At 35.1% G+C, this 13,371-nt stretch overlaps 1 protein-coding gene across 3 annotated transcripts in view; it reads right to left on the bottom strand.

Moving 5' to 3' along the window:
• LOC129446517 (unconventional myosin-XVIIIb) overlaps positions 1–9,451 on the bottom strand; it is a 65,802-nt gene extending 56,351 nt beyond the window's left edge. For 2 of the 3 annotated variants that reach the window (XM_073874533.1, XM_073874534.1), the window contains exons 1-2: positions 9,281–9,450; positions 5,245–5,383 (exon numbers count right to left, since the gene is read on the bottom strand). In XM_073874533.1, the coding sequence (XP_073730634.1) occupies positions 5,245–5,281 (37 nt within the window). In that variant the 5' untranslated portion in view covers positions 5,282–5,383; positions 9,281–9,450. Of the gene's footprint in view, positions 1–5,244; positions 5,384–9,280 lie in introns of all 3 variants that reach the window. The other variant, XM_073874535.1, reaches the window with a different exon arrangement.
• Positions 9,452–13,371: the final 3,920 nt, after the last annotated feature.

Below are 13,371 nucleotides of genomic sequence, written 5' to 3'. Positions count from 1 at the left end.
TTAAAAGAGCACATTTTTCTTGTCAAAAATGACAATCGTTTCGCTAGATAAGACCCTTATGTCTCGTTTGGGATCGTTTATAGTCCTTTGAACTCCGTTGAAAAAAACCGCCAAGTGTTGAGATAAGTATTAAATGTTGGGGTCCATTAAAGTCCATTAAAACGAGAAAAATCCTGCAATGTTTTCCTCAAAAAACATAATTTCTTCTCGACTGAACAAAGAAAGACATCAACATTTTGGATGACATGGTGGTGAGTAAATTATCTGGATTTTTCTTTTAAGAAAATGGATTATTCCTTTAACACAAAATTACCATGGTTTTGCTGATAGTAATCAATACACCAAAAAACATGGTTACTACACTTTTACCACAAAAAACATGGTTAATTTTCGTAAGGGATATGTTGCTTTGAATAAAAGAGTTTGCCAAATGCATAATAGTTATGTACTTTTGAGATCCTATTGCAAAGGTCAGGCTTATACACCTTATTCAGTCCGCCGCCATGTTGATTCCAAACCGATGCTGTGAGGGATGTACGTCCAGAGCGTGCACTTTAAACCTGTTGTTTTATACCATGATGGTGGTCATTTAGCCATCGAAACACAGAAAATACATTATTTTATACATTTTCACCGGACACAGAACCTCAGAAATCATGGATTGTTAAAATTAGAAGGATCAGATGACCTAATTTTGAGATATAAATAAGAGCAGCGCAATGTGTACATAAAATCTGTTTTGTTCATCAATAATTTCTAATGTTGTAAGCATGCTTACTTTTTTTTAAAACACTAATGTAGTTCTATAACGGAGTACATATCTCCAATTCGTACAGATTACAAAAAAGGCAAGAATATGTTAAAAACTTTTCTCTGGTAAGTTTTTAAGCATATTGAGCTGAATCAACAGAAGCAGGATTCATTTCTAACTATATAACATTTGTACACAACTTCATGTGGGGTTTTACCGCTAACAATACTTGCACAACAAACTATCACGTAAATAGCTTGTTATCAAGTCAATCACACGTTATCAAGTCAATCTTAAATGCCTTAAAAAAAACATAACGGAGGAAATACATGAGACATACTCTTTTAATATATATTCAAACTGCAGATGTATCATAAAATATTGTATTGTTGCACTATATTAGTGTTTTAAAGAAAAGTAAACATGTTTCCCTTCCCATTTTAACAATCTACGTTTTCTGCTTTTTTTGTCCTGTGGAAATTTGTGAAACAATGTATTTTCTGTGTTTTGATGGCTGAAGACCAGCATCCTGATACAAAACAACAGGTTTAAAGTAGGGCTGGGCCGATACCACTTTTACCGATGCCGATACCACAACCTTGAGTATCTGTCAATACCGATACTGATCCAATACCAACTCTATCGCCCTTTTAATCATCAAGCTGCAAATAACACATTTGTTAGCCATACAAAAAGCTTAAACAGACCTAGAGAACTCAAACGTTTTACTGTGCAACAAATGACTGTGCAAATTTAAGACTCAATGAAACATTGTGCAATACCGCTGCTTCATTTTTATTGAAATGTTTCAAAAAACCGTGTAGCAACATTTTTTGTTAGTCAGCACAAAAATTCTAAATGAAATTTAAGCTGTAATTTTGGACAATTTAAAGTACAACTTTGTGCAAATTCATGTTGCTCAGCAAGTCGCGCTTTACGTCAAGTTTCCATGACAAGGTCCATGTTGGTATCGGGTTGGATTGTACTCCCCGACTTCTACAATATTCGATCTGACCATTTTAGCCAATATCGGACTAATATCGATACGAAATATCGGATTGGCCATTACAAAGTACACATTTGAACTATATCAGTGTGTGTTTTCCCTGGGATCGAACAGTTCAGTTCAGTTCAGTTTTTTGTTACAAAAACAACGAAATATTGATGGGGCAAAAACAGACAGACATATACCCCAAGAAACACATTAAAGTGGCATGTCCAGTGAAGTGCTTGGTGCAATAATTAATAAATCTAATAGGTGTAGGCATGGCCGTAGTCAGGGTTTGAAAAATACCGAGGTCCAAGGTGGGGTGTTAAGAGTTTACAAATGCTATCCCAGGTGAAAAAAGTGCACTTAAAGGTGCAGTGTGTAAATTTTAGCGGCATCTTGTGGTGAGGTTGTGAATTGCAACAAACGGCTCAGTCCACTGCAAACCCCTTGCTTTTGAAACACATAAAGAAGCTACTGTAGCCACCACCGGACAAACATGTCATCGTCGGAGACAACTTAGTTAAACAGTTTGTCTGTAAAGGGCTTCTATAGAAACATGGTGGTCCAAAATGGCGACTTCCATGTAAAGGGACCCTCGGTGTATGTAGATAAAAACATCCCATTATAAGGTAATAAACACCTAACGGTTCATTATGTAAGGTTTTTATACACCCCTGATAATATAGTTTTGTATATTATTTTGCATTTCTGTCAAGAGATCCTTCTAAAAATTACACACTGCACCTTTAAATAAAATACACTTTTTAAGTAAACTTAGTAAATGTACTATTTTCGTGCACTCATTTTGTGGCTTAAATATCACATTTGTTTTTGGTACTTCTTAAAATTAAGTTAAGAACAGCTAAGTGTTATTTTGAGACATCATTTATTTCAATAATATCTAGTTGGTACTAGTATTCTTAATTTTTCAAGTAAACTGAAGTACTGCTCAAGTAAACTTTACTTTTAATAAGTATATTTGTAGCATAACTTTACATAACTTACAAATGTACTTGCTAGTATTTAAGTGCATTGAAGCATACTTTATTTTTACCTGGGATCTAAAATATTCTGTCTTAACCTTTTTACACTTTGGGTACACACTCGGTTTTGGGGGATGTACTGGGACTGCTGGATTATTTATTACTTTTTCACGCAACAATGTTTATTTTTGTAATCATTTAAATAAGCAATATTATATATAACAAAAACGTTACAAGATTTTAAACAAGAACTTGTTTAGTGCTCTTATTGTTTTCAGCATGACTTTGTTAAAGGTTAACATCTAAATTAAATGAAATAACAGAATTCTTAATGGTTATGTTTTGTTGAGATTAGCTACCTGTTTTAACATATTTGCCATATTTTATTTAAACCCAATTCTTCTACATCTTTGCACCAGAGATATTTTCTGTTTTTTAAAAGTGTTGTTGATACTCTTACAGACACAATTATGATGATTACTGCTTTTATCTTACCGAATGTAGTATCAGCAATAACCTGCTTGCGCTGAATGATGCGTCTTATTTGATAACTTTAAGTTTCCATGTTGCCAGATATTAGTAGGAAAAACAAGCAAAAATAATTGGCCTTAAAAAACAAAGTTTGTCCAAAACTTGTATTTCAGAAATAAATCAGAGAAATCGCTAATACTACACCTAACAATCACTTTATAGATAATGTCAAAGTGTCACATTAATTGTTAAAACACTACATCTAAAGAGGTTTTTTAACAATAGGATCTGGCAACACTGCAAATTCTGTACCCGCGCCGTCGCAGCATAACCAATCTTCGTCATTTTACACTAAACCAGAGTCGTATAAAAATAGAGTTACGACACTCACATAGACGACCGTTGTAAGAATGGAATGCGGAAGTAACAGCGTGTCATGTAGTGACGCATAGTTACAAACGCAGCACTGAAGCCCATTCATTTCAATGACACCTGCTGGTAAATCGATGAAATTACCGTTTCTCTTTACATTTTCTGACATTTTATGAATATAGTCAACAGTGATATTTTATGATCTCTGCTGTAGGTAATGATTATCGTTAATAATAACTAGAATTTTTTTATATTTTAATGAGTTGTGTATAATGTGTTTTTAATGGTTTAATATTTTATTACTGGTGGCCATCTACTTTATACTTATCTTTTTTTATATATTACGAGTAACACTAGGGGGCAACAGCGACAAGCTAATGCCTCATAAGAAAGTCACACTGCTTCACAATGCTGCTATGTGTTTCATTGTGTTTGGTAAGTAATACGAGTGATGTATCCTCGAAAATCATGTATAATTATATTAACATTTAATGTCTACTATAAATACAATTAAATATGAATTTAGTGTGTTTCTGTTATGCTTCACTGTTACAAATAACCGCGTTGGCGATCTTTTTTGTGATTTTAATATAGTAAAAGTGTAGGAATTATGTTTTTAGCAGATTGATAGCCATTTATATGGCCATATTTTTGCTATAAAAATAAAAGATAAACTGTGTTGCTGTAGTTGGTATAGATAACCACAGTTATCTTTGGGTCATCATTAACTGTTTATCTTTGTTAACTGATTTACTGTATTTCCATCACTCCCTAGTAAAAAAAAACCGTTATAAACATAGTAAGTATAGTGATCAATTCACATTCCAAGCTAATATTTACCTAAAATAGCTGAAAACCTATGCAAACAGATTGACAGCCCTGCTTGGTTAGGAACTGTAGAACGTTACATGAATCACGTGACCGCGCGGCGGCGAGATCAAAGCGTTTCGTAACTCTCTCTTTATATGACTCTGCACTAAACTATACGGTAAACTGTCCAAACTTAATAACATATGCGGATTCTTTTTGAAAAACTAATTGGTCATTCGGAGAACTTCAATTTTTTTAATATGACCGAGGTCCGGACCTCTGTGACCTCATAGCTGGCTACGGCCATGGGTGTAGGGTATTTGGAGTGTATTTACAGTAGTGCAGAGCTTCCAACTGAGCTACAGAAACAGAATAACAATCAAGACAAGATTGAATATTATAAAACTCTCACTAAAATTTGCCATTGAGGAATTTGTCTTTTTTAGGGGCACAAACCTGTTCTGCGTAACACTACTTAAAGGAACAGTATGATTGTGGCCAAAACTGGTATTGCAATCACAAAGCTTGTGGCTAAAACTGGTACTGCAATCACACAACTGGTGGCCAATACACAACATGACAACATAATCATCAGTTGAGGCTGCAACTCCCACTTTTTAAATGACAATATCCTGACCAGACCACTGTTGTCCGTGATAAAAGTATTTGAAATGAAAATGATTTCTTAATGTCTAGTGACATATCAGGGCCATTTTATAATTCATTTATATAAATTTCTTACATACTGTTCCTTTAACACCCCAGATGAAAAGTATTTGAATAGTTTAACTGGTGTAGATACTGAAGTGAAACAGCAGTGTTAGTCTGGTTAAGATCAGGTCAAAAAAGCCGCTCTGCACCTCCCTTCTGTTCCCAGAGTTTTAAGCGTGAGGAGAGCGCCATGATGGGGTGAGGGGTTCAGGACCAGGAGACGGGGAGAACTCGGTCAGGTCTGATGGGGAGGACACAACAGGAAGCAGAAATGGACACAGTGACACTGTGGACCTGCCGATGGAGAGAGAGACAGAAAATATGAGAATCACCATATTTTGCATGAATATTTAAGATGTTTTGAAATTATTTGAATGAAAATGAACCTTGTTTTCCCCAAATTATCATTAGTGTAATATGAAAATTTTACTTTTATACAATAACGCAATTTAGCTTATGATGTGATTTTAAACTACATTAGCAAAAGTACAATTTTTCATAAAACGAATAGCGTACTGCTGTAATCAGTGCAATCTCATATGTGTATTTTATGAGGTGGCTAAAGCGGCGGTCACAATACACTTTCCTTCCATTGACTTCCATTCATACACATGCAAATGTATCAGACTGAAAACGCAAGATATTTCGCATTTCATACCAAAGTTTGGTGAATTCTGGTGACCGGTCGTACATTTTAGTACGATTTGCCTTCGCCCCTGTGACGTTGGGGTTAGGTTCCGTTATTGTTTTTATGATAATCAAATATTTTTTTCGTACAAATTAAAATAAAATATGTACACATTCCTGTGAGATCACATTCCTGTGAGAAATCTACGTTACATTAACAAAAATACATTCTCGCATTACAGTAATAAAAGTATGAGGGAACATGTACTGTATGTTTGACTGCAAAACAAAACAAAAGGTTTATTCTCTTTTTAACACATTTCTTGCACGTTTTCATTTAACAAGATCTGGATTTTGTTTGTGCACAAGTAAAGCAGAAAACATTTGGTCATCAGCAGACACGCATGTTGTGATGCTTTATGCAAATAAGCCTGCAGATGAAAACAACAGCGTGTTCACTGGCCACCCCGCTGGTGCGAGACGATCTTAAAACATAATATCTCTTTGTGCATAAGCTGTTGATTAAAAAATGAAATAAAGATGAGAATAAAAGGTCGTGCGGGACATCAGGTTTGCATCACCATGTGAGCTCTCAATTGAGCTCTACATATTTACAAAATAGCAAAATACACATCTGTACAAATAAATTGCAATAGGTACATTTTACAAGACACCATATTACATATGAAAGTCTAAGATGCGTACACACAAATTTGTTTGTAAAATGTGCGTACGGACGTTTTAACCCACAAACCATGATTCAACAAAAACGTATTCCAAATGTCTGCAAAAATGCAAAAACAACCTTGACCACATGTGTGCAATAATCATGAACAAGGAAAAAGAACCCTGTAATATATGGGTCATTCTACGGAAATGTCCATTTAGCCTTTACAGAAATATTACACTTGAAAAACACTTTAGGGTTAATTTTTTTAATATTTTAAAATTACACAATATGTTATTTGAACAATTACACCAGTCATGTACAGAGGGAAAATGCTTTAATTTGAGATCAAAAACAGTATTTTCTTCCATTTAAAATACAATAATATGTCCATAACTCAAATATATGATGTAATATACATTAAAAAACAAAATGCTAAACAAATATGATAAATTATATAATGAAAGTAGTGGTCCCCTGGGTTTGTCACTGTAAAAAAATTCAGTAGAAATTTGCAGCTGGGTTGCCGGCAACTCACCGCAGATTCAAACCCATGCCATCCACTGGCAACCTTTTTTTCAAAGCTAAATGAACATTGAACATTTGCAGGTCTTTGTCTTTACAGAAGTAGAATCTAGAAAGACAGCATCGAGCAAGACATTCTGAGAAACAAAATCTGAAGCAAAAAACAGAAAAAGGTTGATGATGATTTCTGGTTCCCAGAATGCTTTGCATGAGGCTGTTATTGTATAGTTTTATTCTGTAAAGATAAAGACTTGTTAATATTTCAAATTTATTTAACTTTGAACAAACTCTTGCCAGGAAATAACATAAATTTAAATCTACGGTAATTTACCGGCAACCCAGCTGCAATACAGTTTTAAAAAAATCCGTAGAATTTGCAGCTGGGTTGCCGGTAATTTACCGTAGATTTAAATGTATGTTATTTACTGGCAATAGTTTGTTCAAAGCTAAATGAACATCAAACACCCACAAGTTTTGTCTTTACAGAGTAAAACTAAAAAAAAAACAGGATCCAGCAAAACATTCTGGGAAACAAAATCTCAAGCAAAAAAACAGGAAAAGGTTGATGATGATTTCTGGTTCCCAGAATGCTCCGCATGAGGCCGCCATTGTATAGTTTTACTCTGTAAAGACAAAGACCCGCCAATATTTAAAACTCATTTAACTTTGAACAAACTCCCGCCAGCAAACAACAAATTTAAATCCACGGCAAATCACCGGCAACCCAGCCGCAATAACATTGTAATTTCTACTGATTTTCCCACAGTGTACCGTTTAACAAAAAAGCTCTTATTTTTAAATAAAAATCACACTGATGACATCACTTGACTTTCTTCTTTCAATTTCCTGGAGATCTATGAAGACACACCCATATAAGTCTCTTTTCAGTTATCAGAAATATTCTCATTTATCTCATGATTTCATATGAAGCTTTTAGTCACTGGTATGACCTCCTTTATTGTTTGTTAATTGCAAAAAACTAGAATACAAATGGATTAAACTACTTAATTTAGTGAGTATACAATGATTGACAACATGTGGTTTGATACTTTGCAGCAGCAATTTTGTAAAATTTTCATGAAAATTGTCACTGGTGTTACCTGCCTAATGGGTAACAGCAGTGAAGATCAGTAACACCAGTGACTGGTGTTTGTTGTGTCACTGGTGTTACTGTGTTTTTTTTCTTTTACATTAAATAAAATCTTTCACATGTGACATGATGATAATTTTAAATTCATTGAATTCTGCTACACTTAAGAATTAAGCTTTAAAACTGAAAAAAATTCATAAACACTTTTAATATTGCTTAAGAAGCAAGGTAACACCAAAAAAATGGTGTATGCAGTCTTTAAGACCATGCACACAAAAATAAAAAATCATTAAACTGTCATTTATGTGTACTAAAAAAGTCAAAGAGTAATCTAATAATGTGGTCTAAGTTTAAATGTTAGAAAAATAAATACATTTTCAGACATCTTGCCATACCAAATGTGGACTTTTCCGTAGAATGACCCATTTATCTGTCTTATATATTATATATATATTTTATATATATGCGTATGTGTGGTCCAAGTTGTTCCTACGTTTTTGCATACATTTAAAATAAATTTTAGTATGAAAGTTATTGTTGAATCATGATTTGCAAGTCAAAACGACAAATTTGGGCGTACGCATGATTAGTGAATGAGACCCACTGTTTTTTTTTTTATAAATACTGATTGGCTGAAAGCTGCTTTTCAATAAATAAAAAAATGAAAAATGCAATTATTTTGTTGTTGTTGATGAATAATGTAAACACCATGCAGTCTTTGAATATCGTATCTTACTGTAATACATGTGGTGGTATTACCACCTTTTCTAAATAATGAATGCTCACTTTAATCTTGTAAATCAATTAATTAATTCAAATGCACGAAAATGTTTTTCCAAACTTACGAGAGGAACATCTAAAGATAAATGAACCGAAACTGTGTGCACATTTCACATTTAGTCAAATCTAAACGCCCGACTAGAAGAACCGAGTTCACACCGACATTACAGAGCAAACAACAAAACAAATTAGTCAGTGGCTGAAAGTGATCCTTGTAGACAAGATCTCAGATTTCAGCTGGAGTCAGCTCTGGTCATGAAATATCCCCACGATCTGACAGAAGGCCTTTAATTTACCAGTAGTGCCACAACGCTTAACATGATCGACAAACAGGCCAATGTCAAACTCAGTCCTTTATTTTTGTGTTGAGAGCTGCCAGGCAACAAGAGTGGGAATTTAGGATCTCTGGATGTCTAAGAGTCTGGGACCTATAAATAAATCAAGGAATCGACAAAAGAAACGGATATATTTGGGTGGTAAGAAGAAAAAGAAGTTGGCATACCTTGAGATGGCTTCCTCTACAGAGTGGAAAAATATATCCGGTGAGTTTTGTATATGTGTGAAACTCCCAAAAACTAAGAGGCCAAACGCAAGGCGCACAGTCTCACTGTGTGTGAAGCTGAAATCTGAAATAAGAGTGACACAGACAGCCATGCGCAAACACACACACACAGATAAGCATAGCAGCTGAGTTAACACAAGACTACGCTATAAATATCCAGCAGTATAAGAGGAGGTGGGACACTACCCTGTTTGGGAAACACTTTGCCACTGGAAGATCTCTGGACACGTGCTGAAAAACTGAGTTATTTTCTATTTGATGTGTATTGATGTACATCATTTGAAGACCTGAACAACCCTATTTGTTAAAACCAAACCGTGATATAACCAAAGCAGTTTGATAAAGAAGACAGGTCAACTAACCACAGATCTCCTAATGGCTGCCATCTGAATTTGATGGACAGACTCAGCTGTGAGAGTAAGGAGGTGGAGGGGGAGAGAGAGAGAGAGAGAGAGAGAGAGAGAGATGGAAAAACACATTAAAAGAGGGATGAAATCACTGTAGGCAAGACATATATCATTTTTGATAGACTGGATGAAGTTACGATGGGAAATTAATTTCATCATTATAATATAAACTTGCATCTTGACCTCAGGTGATCTGAAATTTAATTTTCACTTTCTGCTGTAAAATAAGTTGTCTCCTCACTTGACATCTCATGATAAAAACTTAAAGGAATAGTCTACTCATTTTCAACATCAAAATATGTTATTACCTTAACTAAGAATTGTTGATACATCCCTCTATCATCTGTGTGCGTGCACGTAAGCGCTGGAGCGCGCTGCGACGCTTCGATAGCATTTAGCTTAGCCCCATGTGTGTTGTACATGAACTGTAAACAGTGCACTCTAAAAATGTCTGGGTTATTTTTGACCCATACTGGGTAAATATTGGACAGAACACGTACCGGGTTAAAAATGACCCAATGTTGGGTTGTTGTTATGCAAACATGGGGTATAATAACCCAGCAGTTGGGTTAAACTAACCCAGCATTGAGTCAATTTTTAACCCAGCATGGGTAATCTTTAACCCAGTACGTGTTCTGTCCAATATTTACCCATTATGGGTCCAAAATATCCCAGCCATTTTTAGAGTGTGGTTCCCTTTTCACTTCAAGGCCCCCCATTCACTCATTTTTTCCAAATAAAATTAACTAGAGCTTTAAATGACTAGACAGATATACATTTGCTACTAAAATGGCCAAAAATTAAGAAACATTTAGCTTATTTGAATGCTTGTTTTGTTCATTTTTCAATTATTTTAAGTCATCTTCAGGCCCCTTGGAATTCTGCTGAGGCCCCCCCTGTGGTCCCCGGCCCCCTGGATGGGAAACAATGCTCTAAAAATCCCCAGTGTTGGGTCAAAATGGAACAAACCCAGTAGTTGGGTTAAATTAACCCAGAAAATAATTATGTTTGACACAACAATTAGTTTTAACAACTTGGCATAGGTAAAATTAGAACCCAGCAGGACATTTAAGTAGTTTTTACAAACAAACATTACTAAAAACATAACTGGTGTGCATATTGAGACAAAACAAATGAAGAGTTTCGTTGCAAAACGAGATAAATCCATTTTTTTACATTTTTGACAAAACATGTTTATTATTATGTTATCATGTTATTATTTTGTTTTATGGTGCTACTTAGCCGTATTTTTTAAGTTATGAAGGTTTAAACCAAAACAAACCAACTGCAGTTGCATTGAAATATATTGTAATGCACAACCAAAAAACGAGATTTCTGAACAATTAAAAAAACGGTGGTTCTCTCGTTCTGCAACGAAACTCTTCAATTGCACTGGTATATGTGAAGATATGTCAGTAAGTTGTTTTTAAAGTCCTCAACCATTTACATTTAGGCATTGTTTTTTTTTCACACCTTCATACATTCCTACACCGCATCCAGAACCTTATGTTCAGCAAATGAGCAGTGCATTGTGTTCATTTCACAAAGAAGCAGCACTAAGCTTTCCACACCAAAGCTTTATTTCAGCCGACTGCCAACTTTCTTCAGCTGAGTGCTTTGTTTATCAGTTGTTGTATTGGTTGGTTGCTGTGATATTTGTTTCGCCCTCCTCCACTGTGATTGGACGGCCGTATGAGAGCTGACATGGACGACCTGAGCTTTTCACCCAAAGTTGAATATTTTTTGCTTATAAAAACGCTGAAATGTTGAAAATGTTAAACAAAATAGATATACTGACAAAAAGTATTTGAATCAGATAATATTGCACTTATTTTCAGCACTGGGTCAAAAAGGGATTGAATGGAGCTGTTGTGTTAACACAGGCAGGGTTCCCACACCTTAGTTAACTTCAAATTCAAGGACCTTTCAAGGACTTTCCAGGTCCAATACCCTCAAATTCAAGGACTAAATGTGGGGACACATTTCAAGTGAGAGCAAGGTTACATCGTGTTACCTTTAAAGATACATTGTTACAGTTCCCTTTCGAGGGAACTCGCGCTGCGTCACTGCGGTGACACTTTGGGGACGCCTCCAGGGGTAAGTGCATCTGAATGTGTATATCAAATTCAACCAATGGTGAGACTTAACGACAAAAACAGGGTGACGCGGGAGCCAGGAAGTAGATCGCTATCTTAAATATTGCCAAAGACGGCGTTACAGGGATGCAGGAAGTATGACAAGGGAGACGCAGCGTCTCGTTCCCTTCTCAGGGAACAACAGTTACATACGTAACCCGAGACGTTTTCATGTGTCAAACACAACTATGCAAAAAAGCATTTTGGTATGAATCAACATTCGCATACAGAAGATATAAGCATTTAAAGCGAACAGTTTACCACATGCGCTTAAAGTCTAGAATTGTTATATTGTTATTATATTGTTATCCTACACTACACAGGGAATATGGATTTTTTTTTCAGAAAACTTCAAGCATAAAATAGATTCAAGCACTTTCAATGACCTGTATCTATGTATGTATATTTTCAAAAACTTCCCAGGGCCTTGAACCCCCCCCCCAAATTCACAAAATTTCAAAGATTTTAAAGGAACCCTGCACAGGAAATGTTTATATTTGACCCAACAAATATTGTTGTAGAAATATCCATATTTAAAATGTTATTAACGTAATTAACTACCTTCCGGTAGCGCCGCCATCTTAGAGTCATCCGCATTCAGGATGAGCGCTTACGCAGCATACAGAGGTTTCTCTGTTGCTGCTCTGTCCCCCGCCCTCCGAATTTGTCATACGTCACTAAGAAAAGTGCGTACACTACGCTAATACTCTCTCCTGAGTCTAAGATGGCGGCGCTACCGGAAGGTAGTTAATTACGTTAATAACATTTTAAATATGGATATTTCTACAACAACACCGCACGGATTACCCGCAGAAGACCTTTGTTTATCATCCTGGAGCCGTTTGGATTTAATTTGTGAAGGATGGACGCACTTTTTTTGGACTTGAAGGTCGTGGACTATTGCTGGACCCATTACATTTAATCAACAGAAAGATATATCCGAAAATGTGTTTGTCTGAAAAACGATGGACATATGCAACTTGGACAGCTTGGGGGTGAGTAAATAATGGGTTTAATATCGTTTTTGGCCGAACTATCCCTTTAAACACTAAATTAAAAAAAAATTGCTTACCCCATTGGCAGATTTTTTTGCTTGTTTTATGCACAAAAGCACATATATTTGATATTTTTTATCCAAAAACTAGACTTACTTTCATTTTGCTCATCAAGAAAAAGCATCTTAATTTAAGAATTTTTTGATATTTTACTGAAAACAAGACAAAAATACCAATATTTTTTTTCTTGAAAATCATTTTTTGCAGTGTATATTGACAGAAATATATTACATTGCATGCTGAAAATAAACCCTTTTAATTATTTAAGCTTTTATTATGAATGAGAGATTCTCGGTCTCTCTATATGACTTTAACATGACCTGATTAAATTAATGATGTAAGTATAACATGCCTGTTCATTGTTCTTGATCCCAATATATTGACAAAATAAGAAATAAATACAATCTGAAGAAGTTTTGTATCAAAAAAATGCA

Source organism: Misgurnus anguillicaudatus, chromosome 12 (assembly GCF_027580225.2).
Source record: "Misgurnus anguillicaudatus chromosome 12, ASM2758022v2, whole genome shotgun sequence".
NCBI lineage: Eukaryota > Metazoa > Chordata > Actinopteri > Cypriniformes > Cobitidae > Misgurnus > Misgurnus anguillicaudatus.
This window is presented reverse-complemented; position numbering and strand designations above follow the sequence as displayed.